Source organism: Linepithema humile, chromosome 3, assembly GCF_040581485.1.
Source record: "Linepithema humile isolate Giens D197 chromosome 3, Lhum_UNIL_v1.0, whole genome shotgun sequence".
Classification (NCBI taxonomy): Eukaryota; Metazoa; Arthropoda; class Insecta; order Hymenoptera; family Formicidae; genus Linepithema; species Linepithema humile.
The window spans coordinates 21,759,604-21,778,517 of record NC_090130.1 but is presented as its reverse complement, the minus strand read 5'-3'; the positions used below and the strand labels follow the sequence as shown (position 1 = coordinate 21,778,517).

General features: G+C 39.6%; 1 protein-coding gene and 1 long non-coding RNA gene across 3 annotated transcripts in view; one reads left to right on the top strand and one right to left on the bottom strand.

Annotated features, from left to right (window-relative positions):
- The window catches only part of LOC105668820 (uncharacterized), a 58,026-nt gene extending 40,934 nt beyond the window's left edge, over positions 1-17,092 (top strand). The window contains exons 2-6 of the mRNA XM_012361436.2: positions 4,363-4,668; positions 5,615-6,095; positions 6,473-6,777; positions 9,496-9,751; positions 11,648-17,092. Of these exons, the coding sequence (XP_012216859.1) occupies positions 5,829-6,095; positions 6,473-6,777; positions 9,496-9,751; positions 11,648-14,077 (3,258 nt within the window). The 5' untranslated portion in view covers positions 4,363-4,668; positions 5,615-5,828 and the 3' untranslated portion in view covers positions 14,078-17,092. The remainder of the gene's footprint in view (positions 1-4,362; positions 4,669-5,614; positions 6,096-6,472; positions 6,778-9,495; positions 9,752-11,647) is intronic.
- The window catches only part of LOC136999093 (uncharacterized), a 48,424-nt gene extending 30,911 nt beyond the window's left edge, over positions 1-17,513 (bottom strand). For both annotated transcript variants that reach the window (XR_010889507.1, XR_010889506.1), the window contains exon 1: positions 17,098-17,513. This is a non-coding gene — a long non-coding RNA (uncharacterized lncRNA). The remainder of the gene's footprint in view (positions 1-17,097) is intronic.
- Positions 17,514-18,914: the final 1,401 nt, after the last annotated feature.

Genomic DNA, 18,914 nt, shown 5'->3' with positions numbered 1-18,914 from the left:
GAGTGGAATAGTAAGTGACAGCGAGCTACGTTCGGAATAAATATTTCGCGCCTTTGCGCTCAAACCGTCCTATTACTATTAAAAAAACTCATGTATACATTAAACAAAATCTACATACTTCATGCTTTACCGGATAATCATCTTGCTCGCCTAAAGAGATGCTCAAACGAATTCTCAGACGCGTTTTACAGCTGCGACCGCGAGCGACAGCTTCAATTCGCAATCATTTAATGCGTGAATATTTACCTCTCAAATTATATAAAACGTGAAAAAAATGCTTTTTTGTCTCTCCACATATTTCGTGCCAAAAACCAGAAGCGTGCAGATGAATATGCGCGTGCATAACAAACAAATGGCTAAATAAATTGATAATTATATCGAAACCGCATCAGAGACAAATAATGTTACGTTTCAAAGAGAATATTATAGACGGAAATATACAAAATGAATATTTATTGTATTGCGGAACTTTAATGAATCCTTTTTTCGTTATAATTAAGCGTGGCTATTCCTCTATTCTCCAATATTGTTTCTCGTCGATCGCGGTTATCTATCGCGGAAGATACAAAGCTAAAGTTTCAGAGACAATCAGACTGAAACATTTCCCGTTTCTAAAGCGACATCCCGTAAACCGCAATTAAATCATGGGGCAAGGATAAAAGAAGCGCGGTCTTTGTCACGTTTCTCCGTCTCTCTCTGCCGCTCGCAATTGGACATCCAATTCCTGAGTTGATTATCCGACCGGCGGGGCGACCCGTCGACCTCTATTGGAAATCGAAACGATTATCCATTGCGGCTTCGACACACATGCGGGGCTACACGATGACGAGACATGCCGAAATTTGACGCATCTTGCGTCACTCAACGCTGCTGTGTAACGCAATTTGTTTTCCGTTCCGATGATTGACTTCAGCTTCCATGCACGGAACACTTGCCGGAAAACGTTCTGGCATTGTTTCCACGAGTTTCCAATTAATGTTGACAGAAAAGGGCGCCTAAAGTGCGCTTCTCTGAGATTCTCTCTACTGCCGTCAACGCTGTCGCTTTTCGCATACAAAACAACTTTTATCTTCAATGAAATTCCGCTCTCTAATTTTCAACAGTAAAGTATGCTGCTCCAACGCATAAAGTCGTAAAAGTGAATTTTCTCACTTTAGTAAACAAATGTTTTGACTTTGCGATGTTTGACAGCATTTTATATACATCACGATCGTTCGCGAATAATATCTGCACAAATTTTATCATTCAATTAAAAAAAATGTAATGAAAATATGAGGATGGATTATATATATTGCCGTTAGCCTGTCCCTGTTCTTCATGACAAAATCGATATGTAACAAGGTCTTCGTCTCGCACTTCATACAATTGAGCGGTGCAGAATGCAAGAAGAACGACTCTCCAGATTTTTATCGTTTGCGATACGTTTTCAATAGCGGGAGTACCGCCTCATGTCACGTAATACACACAACCTACTGCTTTAATAGAAATCCTCGTGACTGGAGAAAAAGCGGATACTAAAAAACGAGTTCCTGCGTCTTAAAGAAAGAGGAATCCCCACGAGTGTTTCATCCTTTTTCGCGTTTTTCATACCCGACGTTGATGTGGAAAAATGAGAGCAATAGCTTTTGGTGATCTAAAATACTTCAGATAGGCAAGCACATTAAAGAAGACGTGTCTTTCTTTCATGACAGTTAAATGCATTAAAGAGATTAGCTTAAGTTTTATTTATTATCGTATAAAGAGAGAGAGAGAGAGAGAGAGAGAGAGAGAGAGAGTGAGAGAGAGAGAGAGTAGGGGACTGCTCGCATTGCGTCAATCTTATTACTCGACGTACACGGAATTTACCCCAAGATGATGGAAATTTTCTTTACCGCGATTTATTCATGCTACCCTTCGCGACTCGCTCGGTCGGATAATCGATTGCTGCGTCGATCGCATTGGCAACAAAAGCGGAATTGAGGGGGTGGTCACTCTCGTCTCATGCGATATTGAGGTAATGACGGTAAGCTGCAAATAGGAGATAAAATCCTCTATCGCAGAACAATAATCAATACTTCAATATTTCACGATTGCTGTAATAAATTTTTCCGCGGAAACGTCTATTTATAACAACATTCCATAAAATCTATTTATAAATATTTCAATTACAGGCAGCGTAACAAATAACCGAAGCGATCAGTTTTCCAGTTAAGCAATCTTCGCGCATTGCTACATTTTCGATATTTATCGGTTGACAGAATGCAAAAAAACCAATCGAGCGTTCAGTAACAGTTACGACGGATTACCTATTTCCCTCGACTGGCTTATCCGGATTTATAAACGCGATACGATCAATGCGATTCGCTCCATTGGCGCAATACCTAAACCAAAATCACGAATGGAAATGAACCGGAAGCATCGTTGCAAGATACCATTTATGCATTATAGGTCAACTGTGGGCAACGGATCGAAAATATTGCACTGTAGACAGCAAACAACTTAGCAGAAACTTAGTCAGAAGTTCGAGCCTTAAGTTGAGATTAAAAGAGCGTACATAATCTTCTTCGAAATCAGTTTGAAAAGTTAGTGCTCCACATATATAACGTCTAAGGAACATTATTCATATTAAGATAATGTCTTTTTGATTAAATTTCTTCAATACAGTTACAAAATTAAAAAAAAACGTTGAATATTTCATGTGAGCGTTTAGTTTGTTTACTCTAGAAAATTGTAAAATGTATACTTTTTTTTTTATGAAAAATCGATTTCAGTTTGTTTTAATTTATCCCACATGAGACCATAATTTCAATATCCTCGCGTGAGTTTGATCGTGAAACGATCGCGAGTTTTAAATCACTCAGATTGTTTCGTTATAAATAAAAGTAGAGCACAAATTCAAAAAGATATTTCAAGCTATAATGGATCATATTTATCGACAATAAAACCAATTGTTTTCTCAATATGAAGCGACTGTTATATCCATGTGGTTTTATTACTTTTGATGCGGAAAAAGTGAAAGTCTGCAATATCGATTGCATTTAATGCTATAGAAATCGTCATAAAATCAAACGCTCACTGAAATTACATTTCTTTGGCACAATTCTTTTGTACAATTTTATCATTACGAGGTTTGAAAGTGGACCATAATATGTTCGATTGCTAGATTACAAAAAGATTAACTATTCATGTAACCCGATTATTCTGTTAGATAATAGCAACAGCATTGATATCCCCAATTAGATCAATTGGTCGTTATAATCACAATCGAGCCTCTATACGTCCCATATTCGAGATTTCTGCCTCTATTCACTCGCATGTTATACAACATATTATATAATTTTTGCTAGTACATTTATGTAATATTTTTAGAAAATAATTATGTAATCACACATTTTGCAAAAAAGAGTTGAAAATTATCCAGTGAATTCCGGTCAAAGCTTCAGGAATTATTCGCACCATACAAAGTTACGGCTTGAAATAAATATTTAATTCAAGGAATTAAAATTGCGTCGGAAGGATAAAAAATATCAGCGTAGGTTTTAATTATATCTTTCAAAAGTACCTCCGTAATAGCGGGGGATTGAATATAAGCGTGAGAAAGTGCCATTTCCGAGGTACGTCTTGACACCTTGAAATTAATTAAACGTTCTCGCGTTGCGGGAACTGCCACGTGGATCGTCGTCCGGCAAATTGCCTTGAGTCGATCTTGATAGCGTTAAAATCCACCCAAGATCCAGATGCTGATCGCCATTCAACGTGCGAGCATTAACGTCGCGTTCCGGTTCATTCGAATTGCAAATGCAGGATAATGGCTGATGCACGGACGAATTTAAACGATCGCTCATCTCTCCATCGACGCGGGACTCGTCTTTTGTTCGCAAATGAGTGGCTCTTATCAACGTGTGGATAACGCGCGACCTCACGGTTCTTATGCATATGGAATTAGTGCGTTCTCCGCGTTTTTCCTTCCGTAAACTTCTGTGAAAAATGGAAATGCTCGGAGAGAACGTACGATCGTTATTATTGCCACTTAAGAATAATCGCTTCCCTGCGTCACGGATATAGCAATTATTAATTACTTAAATCGAAAAAAAATTCATTAAAACGCAAGCGATATTTCCGTAAAATCAATATGACGCAAAATCCTGAAAAAATTATAAGAAAACAATACTTATCTTTGTAAAAAAGAAACTATAAAAATTTCATTAAAATAGATCCTGATTTTAATGCAAGTTGTACATTGAAACTAGCCTTACAATATGTGAGAGATACACATGCGCTACAATATTTTACGTACATATACTACTTTACATTAAAGTCCTTTACAATAGCTTCATTTTCAAAAGAAAGATAATGAAAAGCGCGGATACGTGTTCATTTCAGAAAAGCAAGCGGATATGACAAAGTTGGAAGAGCCGTAAAACTGAAGAGTTAAGTGGAGTAAGCGTGGAATGAGGGTCAAGGACGTACCGTATCCTGTGTTAAATCATTTCCGGTTCCTGTCTGACGAGGCACGAGATTCAACGCTACGACATTTCGCATTTTTTCCACTTGGGATTAATTGCTCAAGCTAAGCCCAAGCAATTCAAGCAGAAATCTCGGAAATTTCGCCAAAAAGATAGAGGGTTCCGGATTGCCGGACCTGGGAAGTCATGATGACACCGCAGGGAATACATCGCAACGTGGAAGGTTAGTAAAGCTAAATCATTCTATGATAAATAAAAAATTGCCGCATCGGAGCGGAATGATTATTTTATCTTCGAATCGCCGGACGGAACTTATTTGTAAATTGTAAATACCGTTAATTTATTTTGTAATTTTAATTTTCGGATTATTTTGTAAATACCGTGCTGTAAATAATTTTTTACTTTAATTCGAAGCGCCCACAGCAGCAAGAAATAAGAATTTGTAATTTCAGGAATAACCGTACTTAAAATTTATCTAAAGCACAAAACTCGAATGTTTTCGCAAGCATAACGCACGTTGTTAAAAGACTCTACTTTTGGAATATTTTATTTAAAATCTGCAATTTTTCGGGAATTTATTCAGAAGCCGGGAAATCGTAAAGACTCTATACAAAGTTATTCGACGTTACATTCATAATTTTATCCTGGAATGAGATTTTGCACGTGGCAATAATAAGACTGTAAAGTGTCTTAGCATAAAATGTATATAACATCAATACGTTTCTAATTGGTCTTTTTAATTTCCATAATTACTTTTTGCATTTTACTTTCTCCCACGTAAAACAGTTCATTATTTTCTTTTATTTCTTATTCTAGACGATATTTTTCACGAAATATGTAATACAGTACAAAACTTGTTAAAATTTTCTTTGCCAAGTATATTTCCTTATTTTGCAATATATTCTTTGATCTTGCCGCAAACTGTAGGAGACATAAATAGACTTCGAACTTTACAATAATGATAACGAAAAGTTTTTAATCGCGCATTAAATTATGATATCATTATTTTATATTAATATATACCACCATTAATCCTCATTATTCTCAAATAATTGAAATGCTTCGATCGAAGATTAACGATCGTAGTTTCTCAAATCAAGCGTGAAAAATTTTGTTGTCCGGCCAGATAATTGCTAGTGTATAAAGAGAGACGCGTCGTTTACTTACAGCCGTCAAACGACGACGTCAAGCCGGCCGTTTATTCACGAGTTAAGAGCGAGTGATATCGCCGTTAATTGTCTGCGCCTCTGACGCGACGTGGCAGCCTGGAAAACTTCGCATCATGACATCGCACGAAGGTGGATGCGTCTACGGCGGGGAGAACTTGACCTGAAGAAGGCCGCGTAGACGAGGAAAAGTGCGGACCTCCCTGAGAGAGCGACAATGTCAGCGTTCGCCACGGACACGCCGCTGCCGTCCACCACCGTTGCCGGCGAACTCACGACCACTCTCATTCCCACTGTCACCAGGATAGACACGCGGTTAGACGTGAATCCTGTCTCAGTGGTCCTGGCGGTCTCCATAGTGTGCATCCTGTCACCCATCACCGTTACCGGCAATTCCATCATTCTGGCCGCCTTCTACAGATACAAGAGACTCAGGACTGCCTCCAACTGCCTCCTGGTCTCCTTGGCCATTAGCGATTTCGGGGTGAGCTCTTGCTATATTATTCTGAGAGTGTTGTAAAAATTGCCCTTCTTTACGTTGAAATCGATAAAAAATTTTATATACAAAAACCTTTTAAAAAAATCTATAAAAGAAATTTATCAATATTAATCATTTAACATCGGGCTAACGCGTCTCGCAATGACAGATTGGCAAGTTTTTCTGTATTTGGGTCACAGTTGAAAATACAGCAGTCACAGGTGTTTTACAATGCAGTGTAAACTGTGCTCTCTAATCAATCTCACTGCCAGTTGACGTCTCTTCACGAGCGCGCTTTATGAGCAAACTTGCCCGCGCGATAGCGCACGCGTGATCCGCATTTAGATCCGCGATAACCAAGCGGTCCCGGCTTTTGTTGGCAGGTTGGCGTGTTTATGCCCTTCGGGATGCAGCTGGAGCTCTCCGGTTTACCGGAGAATGGCGTCTCCGCCCTTTGCATCGTGCCGTATTGCGTCGTAATCGCGCTTTGCAGCGTAAGCGTGCTGGTAAGCGTGGCTATTGCGGTGGACCGCTTGACTTCCCTCGCACAGCCGCTCAGATACAAGAACATCATCACTCACAGCAGTATAGAAAAGTACATCGCGATCTTCTGGATATACGCGATCGCCATCGGTCTCTCGCCCCTCATCTACGCTCAAGTGACCGGAAGGGTACAGCAATCGCACAGGTAAAGGTTCAATGTGTGTTCAATGTGTATTTTTCATCACGGTAGTTCCGGTAATACATTTCATATTTGCCGAAAATAATCCAAAAAAACCGTTGAAAAATATCAAGGAACTGTCGTAGATTGCGACACATCAGAGAGAAGCGCAATGTACAATTTATTTGGTGAATAGCGGTATTTTTCTTGCAGTATTACACCCACAGATATATCTATTATTTAACGGGTAATATATTTCCACATAAATCCCGGGTAAATTTGTTATTCAGGCAAAACTCTGGGGAACATAGGTACCGCGGGAGACTTGCAATTTCGGAATCGTCAATCTTCGAAGAAAAACTACCTGCGTTAAATTTCAGTAGAATAATGTAAAAATCATTTCTCCCAATCTTTTTTCCATTTTTTACTTTTTCTATTTAAAAATTTCCACAAAAAAAACATAAAGCAACATATGTAATTGATACGAAATTTTTGTATTATTTTGTTTCAAAGCACTTCACATGAAATTAATTAATTTTCTCCCGGAATTATTCCTGGCATTTATACCTGGCAAAAAATTTAACTTTACCCATCGAATTCTATTTTAATCTCATCCCGCACGAATGGAAAAATCGTAACTTGCAAACAAAACGCCAGCGGCAAAATGGCTAAAACCGAATTATCTTCTAGTCACGTTCCATAAACAAAGAAAAGAATAAATGGCTATACAATTCTGTATCACATCCTACGCTATCATGAATAACCATATTTATACAGATACAAATACCAGCTGCATTCAATTATTCACTGAGCATTAAATTATAAACTTTCCGGAGTTGATCCTAAATAACAAATGACTGTAATAAGACGAGCTTGTATACTCAAATGTTTCTTATATTAATGACGCATCAGTATCAAAAATATTTCATGATATTCGAATTAAAATAGAGTAAATATCGTTATATTTACTCGCGATTATTTCTCTGAAACACGATCTTCCGCATTTTAAACACCCTAATTGTGGCATCAATTGTGCAATCGAAGATGAATAGGAATAAAGAAGGTAGATTGCATAATTTCGCGCAGTGCAGTTAAAACGTTACAAAAGAAATCACACAGTAGTATTCTATATATTTACACACCTCTCTGCAAAAGGGAAAAGAACGACCGTAATGGGAACTTTCCTTACATAGGAAAGAAGAGTTGCACGTGCGGTACATTATTGACGCGGAGCGATCGCAAACGATAACTGCGACGGTGGAAGTTCACACAAACGATTTCATACATGAAATGATGAATTCAACTCGGCTTACTCAAAGGATTCGATTAAATTCATCCGTTTTGTTAATTAAAGTTAAAACAAAATAATCCTTCGTTTAACAGACACTCGCCGTATCGTTGAACAAAGTTCTAAAGCAATACATTATGTGAATAGCGTTGCGAGAGAAACTCTATTATAGTTCTATCAGAAAACACCTACATAATCTAAATGTATCGTATTATTCCGCGACACGTGGCATCTCGAAAAGAGTGGATACATCATGCAGATGACATAAGAACAAAAATCCAAATAAATGCAATTGTGCGCTGCATATACAATGCTGTACGGATGTAAGGATGTACCTTGCTGTGAAAATAAGACCGACTTGAGCTTTACTCAGTCTCATCTGTCTTTTAACGCTCCATTATCTAATCTCCATTTTTCAACCCTTTAATATCAAAGAGTTTAACGTCGTTTTGTTTGTACCATGAATTGCTAATTGCAGCATAGTAGCACCTTAATGTTAATTTCACGTGACTATAAAAATTTTAATTTTTGTTCTCAAAGCCGTAAGAATTTGAAAGACAATTATATATAGAAAATTAATTTTATTAATTTTACTAAGAAATAATTAAATCTGATTGAATAATATAATTTTTTTATACTCTACATTAGTAATGAATCAAGAAAACTCATCTCGCTATCCCATTTTTCTATTTTTATGTTTACATGAAAAGTAAGTTTCAAAGCATAATTCAAAGGAAAGATATTCTTGCTCGCATTTTTCTATTTATAAGCGTCCGATGCTGCATTAAGCGTTATAATTCTTGGAAAACGGACGCAATTAGATCGATATTTAACAAGTTTTCAGCATGAGGTCGATGTAAACACGAGGCGATCGCGCTGCAGTAATCAGTTCTCTCTGACGCAATCGCAAGCGTGACGTAAAAACACGCGGGGTGTCGAATTACCGTTGCTTACCGAGATTTGCAGCGTTATTAGCTTTACGGTATATTGCTTGCACCACCTGGCGAGGCGGGAAAGCTTCTCACCTCATAAGCTCGCCGTACTACCGATTGTGCACGATCAAGCGACGCGCTAAAACGTAAACTACAAAGTGGCGACAAGGAGATTCTTTCACCCTCACGTACTTCCGCACAATCAGAGCCGGGGGGGAGCCTTCAATCGATCTCACTCTCAATCCGACTACCGTCGTCGCATATTAAACATTGTACAATGTACAATATTCATAGGATATCAATTTTTTTTGCTCCACGTGCACGTGTTATATTTTTGAAAATAAAAAAAAATACGCCGGTGTGTACCTCTGTCTCTAAAAATATTCTATAAAATTTAATATAATCCTATTTAATAAAAACTAAAAAAAGAAAAAAACATTTACATTTGATGTATAAAAAAAACGTCAATTTCGGGTTTTATTTTTCGCACACAAACTGAATATTGTTTTTAAATTTATCTTGCAGCGGTAGCTGCAGATTCGACGCGGCCGTGCTACCGCCGGTCAGAGTGTTCCTGGTCGTGGCAGTTTGGGCACCGAGCGCTTTGGTACTGCTCGGCTGCTATATGTACGTTTATCTCGTCGCACGTGCCCATGCACGCGCGATTTACACGGTGGAGTTATCGTTCAGACATCAAACGCAGACGTTGGCGCTGCCCCGTTACGGACAGACACTGGCAGTCACGGTCGGCGCGTTTCTCATCCTTTGGCTGCCCTTCCAAGTGAGTACATGCCGCACAAAACCGTAAACAAATTCTCCGTCGCCGCAGAAAGATTTATAATCCACCGCTGCGCAAAATCGTCGGCAAACTGCGAGAACCCGGCGGCGGAATTTCCGCGTTGCGCCGTGTCTGACCATTGAAGTCCTGTCACCATTTAGACGTCGCGTCGGACGCGTGACATCAATTTCATTTTGCTGCCGTCGCGCCATTCGCCTGTACACCGGCGGCGAGATTTAAGTCTGATATAGTGTTCATAAGGCGTTATATGACGAGCCGAGCTTGTATATTTGATGCACGTATACGTGACGACAGTAATAATGTCGGGGATAAAATAACCGCGATAGCAGGAACGGGAATAAACCGAATATGAATGTCGAGAAGCCTCGTATCCGACGTACGAATTAACTTGTCATACGGTTATTTTTTTTTTCTTTCCGCATCGGATCTAACGCATGCATTAACTTGTCACCTAAAGTTTTTAATCTCTTCCTCGGTGACGAAACACGCGCGTATGGATCTGTCGGCTCCGTTCATTTCGGTCTTTTACTCCCTCCCTTCGACTTCGTCGCTTTACGCCGCTTATGAAATTCCGCCTCGCGTCCGAACGTCGCTCTGACGTTCATCTCGGTTACGGACGATTACCTCGGGACACGGGAGGTAATGACTTGTTTACTCTCGGACACGATTTGCGCTACTATAGCCCGTGCACTTTTTACCGCCTATATTATCTCCGCCAGTTAAATCGGCCACACGCGTATGAACCGGCTAAGAGGATCAGTTTCTGTGAGCGTTTATTACGCGCCATAAACACGCTTATCATTTCGCATAAAATTTGTTTGCGTCGGTTGATTGCAAGATCGCGGTGGGATATTTTCCGCATCTTCATATCGGGAACGCGCGTCGATACGACGACCCGCTAGAGCGAAAAACTTAAATTAAGATGGAAAACCGGCCGATATTTATAGCATACCCGGCTCGGTCAATATCCTCGCCGGGGACGAGCCAGAAGAAATGCGCGCGATGAAAGATTAATAATATCATGCGTGAAGTTTTTCATAATTTGCTGACAACGAGAAGAGTTTGATGTTGATACATCGGATTATCTGCGAGCCAAATTGATCGATTCTGAAAGCAGGCAGCTCTCGATATACGTATCTCGAGATACGATAACAAAAAGTTTCTTCCTCAACCCCGACTTGTCTCGGCTTGTCTCGGCTTGTCATAAGCGAGCGAAAGTTTTGCGGAACGACGGGAGGAACGGCGTAACTTGCAAAATTACAGAAGCCAAGACGTGACAGAAAGATGCTTAGGAGCTGTGAAAAATGAGAAAAGAGCGCGTTGCCGCTTCGCGGCACTTTAATCTCGTTCCTTTTGTTACTTTTTACGTGCGCTACGTCGTTAAAAAAACCAAGCGGCAAAACAATTGCGTAACATTTCCAAAGTTGAATATACCGAGTTCGTCCTTAACGCGAAAACTTTTAGATAAATTGGCACAATTTAATTGAGAGTACAGATCGAATCGCAGAAAGAAATCGTTTATCACGTCACGAGTTTCGCCGGCACATTGAGGGAAACTTGCGCGCGGCCTCGGGCTACGTTAAAATAAATTCAACTCGCGCGGCGCGGGGACGAAACGATCTTTATGTTCCGCTTTTAGAAGCTCGCTACGCTCAAAAAGGACACGCGATGCATCGTGAAATGATTTTCATACTCGGGGTAAGGGAGACTTCAAAGGGTGCGCCGGCGGTCGTATCGGCTTTCACGCTTCAAATGTTTCTTCGGAAATCGATGTCTTTCAGCAACTTTATTGCAAAAATCCTTTTTGCCGCGGTCGTGACCTCATAGCGGCTGCAGATCGATAACGATTATGCCGAACGAGCTCGTCTCACTTTTCAGACTTGCATGCTGGTGGATATTTTCTGCGGCACCAACATCCTGTCGGAATGGGCGGTGGTGTGGCTGGGCCTGCCGATCCTCGCGCACAGCAGCGCGAACCCCTGGATCTACGCGTTCCATCACGGCGAGATGCGCGTCGCCGCCGGGAAAATCGCCGAAGATCTGATCGCTCTGTTCGGCGTGATGCCGAGCCGTTACGGCTGTTCGCCGACGCGACGCGGAACCAACACGAATCTCGAGCTAGCCGAGGTGAACAACGATAGCAACGACAGCCGACATCCGCCCGTGGAGGATTGCTTCGCCGTTGGTAAGCAACACAACGTTCTTTGCGCCAGTAGAAAGTGCTTGGAGGTGTCAAGCAGGCATGTCGACATCTCTCCTGAAAAGAATGACATCGACCACATCGCGTCCTGCAGCAGCCGACCGGTCGACATAATCGAGGAGGACATTCACGATCTGACGAAGATGCTCGACCCGAAGTACATCATCGATCGCAACCACGTGATCGACTCAAATCATAACATCGACAAGATCAAGAATCTCAAGTACCTGCTCGACCCGACCTTCAACAAGATCCGGCATCTTCGACGACTGAATCACAAGCGGATGCACGGCAAAAACTTCCCGCTGATCTGCGAGCCCAAGTTCATCTCTTATCAGAACCTGAAGAGCGACGGGGCGCACGGCAGCCGCAAGTTCCTCCAGCTGAACGCGCTGTCGGACCCGATGCTGAACACCGACACTCCCGTGGCGGACGCCAAGGACTTCAACGAAGCGATGCGTCGCAATAACATCGTCTGTCAGCAGCGGAATTCGAATATGTCGTCTATGTCGGACTCCAACTTGAAAGCGGCCACGGCGCACGCTTCCGGGGCAAGCGTGAAGCTCTTCCCGACGAACGAAAGCGGCGCGGAGAGTCATCGCGGCTTCTCCGTGCAGAATCTCCATCACGGATACGAGGCCGCGCTGGCGAGGCACGCGATGATGCTTTGTCGGCAGATAGAGGAGCAACGGAGGTCCAGCAAGGCCTCGCCGCATCCGCGACCGAAATTCCGTCATTTCGGGCGCATGAGCCCGAATCTAAAGCTCAAATTACGAAGCGGCTTCTCCGCGTCGTCGTCGTCGGCGCCGAACAGCGCCCGGCCGACTTCCGAATTGAGCACTCCCCGGCGAAGCGCATCACCGAGCGTGCCGCATGTCACTATCACGCCCAACAAATTGGCGAATCTCATTAACCTAGATCCGCCGCCGAGGAGCGCGCATAAAGCGGACCATACTGCCAGAGTCGTGACACAAACTCGTAGAAACTTGGACATGCTGAAGCACTCCGAGTCGATCAACACGATCGATCCGACGACGCGCCGCGCGACCCTACTTGAGCCTTCCAACTTGATGGATTCCCTGATCGTGCCGACGATACACTCGGAACCGCCGAGTCCCATAGATCCTCTGCCCTCGACCTTACTCCAAAACGAGGAGGCGCAGAGTCTCGGGATACCAAGACCCGCCGTCCAAGTCGTCACGCAGCGCGTCAAGTCGCCCCTCGGCAAGAAGAGCAGTCCCGTGAGACATTCGGATCCGGTGATACCAACCGTACTGCTCAACATCGAGGACTTCAGCGAGCCGCTCGAGCGAAACGACGGCCAGACGAACGATCCTCCATTCAGCAACACGCCGACGTTGGAGCCGATCGATCTGTTCGAAGCGTTGCTGAAGAACTCCGACAGGAGCAAAGACGCGAGATTACCGGAACCCATTTTCGCGGAACACGATTCCACCAGGTTCAGCTCGAGACGACCGTCCGATTCGAAATGGTCGGAATCGTCCAGAAGCCAGGAGGTCCTGTCGAACGTGACGGAGCACCAAACGTTCCCGTCATCCTACTCGGTCAACGATTTTCAAACCTGCAACAGCGGCAGCGATCTCAACGACCTCACGTCCTTGGACCCATTCATGTGCCCCGACGCCCTGACATCGTCCCTACGCGAATCCTTCTTCAGCGCGCCGTCCGTGCCCGACTCCGACATCTTCACGTCCTTCGAGGAGACCGAGCCGGTCTTTACGCCCGATTACACGCCCGATTCCGAACGCGACAACAACACGTCGGCGTACAACTCGATGTCGACGATGAACCTGAAGAGATGCGTGTTCGAGGCGACTCTACAGAGCAGATCCACCGAGTCGGTGCATCATCGCACCGCCAGGCAGCTGTCGACGCGTTCCTGCGCGATTCTCAGACTGGAGCCGGCTGTGCACTCGAGCCGATTGCGCGTTCGACCCTGCACGAATTACATCCTGAAGGATCCACCGGTCAAGAGGAATCCGCGACTGGCACCCCTCGCCATCCCCACGCCCACCGACATCTGCACCCCCACATTCGACGTCGTGTCGGAGATCAAGAGCGACAACGGCGTCGGCGTCAGAGTGTGAATCGTTCGCGGAACAGAAACGGGAATCCGCAGATCTCTTTCGTCATTGTGTACAAAGTATTTCGTACAAATGTTCGCAAATCATTGAACTTTATTCTTGGAGGAACTTAACGCGAATGAAACGGAAGTCATAATCGTCGTTCGGTAATTTACAATGTTCAATATTTAATAATTAAGATTGACATTAAGTTTCCATTGAGATAATGTGTTCGTTTTCAATCACTTAAGATGTACTTAAAACTCTTTGTTTACGCTTCTACACTTCTCCATACTTTCTTTCTTTAATATTCATATTCTCATATACTCATATTCTTATATTAAATATGAATTTAACATTCTCAATCTCTAAAATTCATCGTATTGCATTTAAATTCTTGAAAACAAAACTTGGTGTTCTTGATTAAAGACGGGTTTAATTAAGCAGCATTATATAAAAAACGTGGTGCTATATATATATATATAAAAAACACGGACATTATATTGTAATAAATAATGGAAGAACCAATGAAAACAAAACCAGATATATTTAAAGTTGTACTAATAATGCGGCGTGTCTTTGAAGAAATCGTTTAATAAGAGAAAATTGTGCGATTAATGTTTCTATGGCTGTTCAAGTTGCTAGACATAATTGATGTAAGAGAGCGGTGCTGAATTTTTCGCGATGTTAGAACAGAATCGCCATTTTAACGATATGAAATAATTTAAGCAAGAGAGTGATTCGTTTGTCGATTTATCCGAATTAAATCGCGCTCCGCATAAATAATATTCCGCCTCAAATGTAAATTAGTATTTGTTGTATCGAGATATAAAGGGAAGTTCTCTCTGTGCGGTCCAAGCATTTTGCCTGTAATTGCATCGTACGTGTGAATACAACCGTGCGATTGCGTTTATATTCTGCGAATCGATCCGCGAATCAGACGGTCATTCAGAAGTTCTGTGAATCAGAACCGCGTGCCAAGCGAACTGTATCAAGTCCCACGTTTCGCAGATGTCATCAAGTTAAACTTGTGAGCTGTTATAGCTTCTGTACCTGATGAAAGATGATATATTTGTTCACTGATAAAGATCGTAAATATATTGCAAAATATTTATTGGAATATTTTTAGCAAAATGTAGGTTTGCTAAAATTTAATGTAACGCGCTGATAAGATGATATTTTACGTAGCCAGCGAATCTTACTGAGAAATGTATTTTCGCTTTGCCTCCCATTTTTGCGCGAACTTATTTTAACATGAATATTTTTAAAATTATTTCAACATTTGTGACGTGTGTCAAAAAAGAAATGAAAATTTAATTATTTATATAAAAATTTTTTCTCTGCGTAGTAACTTTTTTTTACTCACAACGATATGAATAGCAATTCACAAAATTATATGTTATTATGCTAAAATAAAAAGAAATGCGTATTTTATTATGCTAAATCAAAACGCGCAAGATAAAGTGGAGGATGTCGGACAGAAGAGGGAGATAGCTGGTCAAATGGAAAGAAAGGACCAAAGATTATGCAGAAGTATAAATCTCGAAGAACAACCTAGCGTTAGATGCACAATCGTTCCATGGAATATAAAAGTTCCGAAACTATCACTTATTATTTTGCACAAATATTGACATTTCGATTTTTCCGCGAGAAATTCATGAAGATCTTTAACTTTTATATCACACTGCTGTAAAAATCGCTTTGCTAGCTCGAACGACGAGAATATCTACGAGACGCGAGATGCTCGCAACTAAATGCCAATTAAATACCGAAGTACTTTTATACGTAAGATATCCGAGAGAAAAATCATGTGTAAATGTAAATTATTTTTATCATATACTCTTACAATACATTTTTCAAGAAGTGAAGTTTCCTATATACTCCATGTACCTAAACGGTGTCCCCGTGAACTTGAAGTTATTTAAAAATCAAAGCTTATATATGAAGGAAAATTTTATGACACACAAATGTAGACGAGTGCAGGCAACCAAAAAAAAAAGAGAATATTTATTTTTTCTCGCGTTCACGTTGACTGATCTTGCGATTTGTCTTCCATACGATGTGCAAATTATAAATAAATACAGCGTTTTGATTTCAGCTCTGATTTTTTTTTCAGCTCTCTGATGCCTTGCAGTAACGTAACGGCAATAATTTTTCAGTTGATATTTTTTTAAATCATACTTCATTATAAAAAAAATACTTTCTTCTAGAAATATCCTCAAATATATCTCACAGCTTGACCGTTATCTTACGACAAGATACAGAGATTTATTGTAGCACTAAAATTTTGTAACTTTTCACACGGGACACCGTTACAATACAAGTTCTGTAAGAATGAAACTCCAGTATTCACGGAAGTGACAGGCACTGATATATTTTTATGAAATATCTTTATTGTTGTTTATATATATAGATGTTAAGCGTGAGAGGGAAACCTCTCTCTTTCTCTCTCTCGATACATAATACGACCCTGATCGAAAAAGAGTCGCATATACCCTTCCTTCTACAATTACAAGATAGAGATATATATCGATTTTCATCGCAATGAAAAATAATGCGAAGTCGACATGTCAAAAAAAATATTGATCGAGAAAAGAATAAACTAAACTCTATTCTCTTAGAAGAGAAAATCCGTACTAAATGGTCTTTTATTCGCCTAAGAAAATCAAAGAACGAATTTGGATAAAACGAAAAAATACGTGTTAGTTATATAGAATATAAAACGATGTAAAATGAGAATAGAATGTAACGTTGAATAAATTCCTTTTGTATGTGCTAGTGTTTCGACTTAATACAAAGTTTTTCAAAATTGTTAAAAACGCATAATAGCAATTCAACGAGAGAATGAAAGAAATAACGATTAATATTATCTGATTATGTATGGATTTAATTGTCGTTATTTTTACAGAATGTCAAAAATTATCATACGATATCGAAAGTGTAACGAGAGAAATTACATCGGAACACTGTAATTACACAATCACGTATATGTTTTTGTATATACGCGAGAAAATATAAAATACATTAATTAGATCTAAACATACCTTTTTCTGATTTTCTTACTTGCATAACCTCCAATCTCCAATAAATTCGATTGTCCTTCTCTTTCGATCGTTGATCCTTCTAATTCTGAATCCTTTTATTCTTTGTAGTTCACCAAACTTTTTATAGAAACCACACATTATACACGCCGTGATATATTCTAACTTAACACTACTTTTAATGCAATTTTTTATTAAAAATCCTAACCGTCACATAATGCATCTATGATTTGAACTTCATAACAGAACTAGATAGAGCGGAAAACGATGCGCGAAAAAGTTGCGGCGCATACTTCGCTCTATTGTTTGTTTTGTTTTCGTCCTTATTCAGAAGACGTATGAAAGTTAAAGGAAGCACGTAGGCCAGTGGACAGTAGATTCCGAACTTCACAGTTTGCGGGGGTATACATATTGTGTCTATTCAGGTAAGCCATTTATTTTATTGTTCTCTTACTATTAATTAGAATAATTTATGGTGATTGAAATCTTCGATCTATGTCGATCTAATCAAACCTCTCAGAACTGACTACCATGTTCATTGTCATCGTTGTTTTCCTGTAGGACGTAAATTTCAATTATTTTATATTTACTTTTATAAAAATTACAATATTTCTATTGTTTGCATACCAACGCGATCTTACAAATAACCACTTAATTTAATCGTGCAACTTAATTACTTAATTTAAAAAGTGAAATGAGATATGACTTTATGCTGGATGATATATAATCCTATTTATTAGTTTCAGTACTTCTGAATTTTGTATAATTAAAAAAATATGGAATCACATGAGTACATCATGAAGAACAATGCAAAAATTCTTACAAAAAGTTCTCCAAATACAAATACATCAGAATGTATTTGTTATAGACCACATTCTAATATTATATGCAATGGTTGTGGATTTTGGACTAAAGGAAGAGTGAGATACCCTTGTCCACAACATCCTAAGGTTAATATACTAATATTGCTTTAACATTTATTTTATTTTCTTAATATAATGTATACTTCATAATAATTTTTAATTCAAAGATTAAAAATAAAAATGCCATTGCAGGCATAAGGCATGTTATTAATATCATAATTATTATTATGTATTTTTTATTGTACAGATTGTTTTTTTATACGACCATGCTCAGTGTCCACGCTGCAAGAGCTATGACTTCATGCTAACAGAGTTTTGAAGATAATACGACTATTTTCTTCTAGATTAAGTAAAGTTACAGATTAAAACATAAACAAGATAGATAAAAATAATTAAAAGTTATAAAAAAAATTTGATAAGATATAAGTAATTAATAGATAAATTAGATAAGATACATAGTAATTAATATATAAGTATGCTTAGTGTGTGATATATATAGATATTCTAAGTTTATGAAAGACCAAGATATGACATATCATTAAGGAATAACAAATACTATATTTTCACATATTTGTAAAGCAATTCTCAACATTTATTATGTTTAATGTAATACAAAACTAATTTTCATTTTCTACTTAATAATACTGTTAAATGGAAATAGTATTTTAATAATAAAACTGTGTTCACAAACAATATAGCTTAGTGTTATTTAGTATTCTAATATTAATACTACAAATATTAATAGCATTATTATTACATTTATGCCTTATACTCAGATAAAAATATATAGAATATTAGTCTTTAAAAAATTAATATTAGTTTGTAGTTTATCTTTGTTAATGTTTACTAAAATACATATTTTAAAACTCAAGACTGACAAGTGTGATAGATGTGTGATAGTTGATATATCAAAATATTTATTTGAGTAAACTAAAAAGGTAATCTAACTACTAAGAG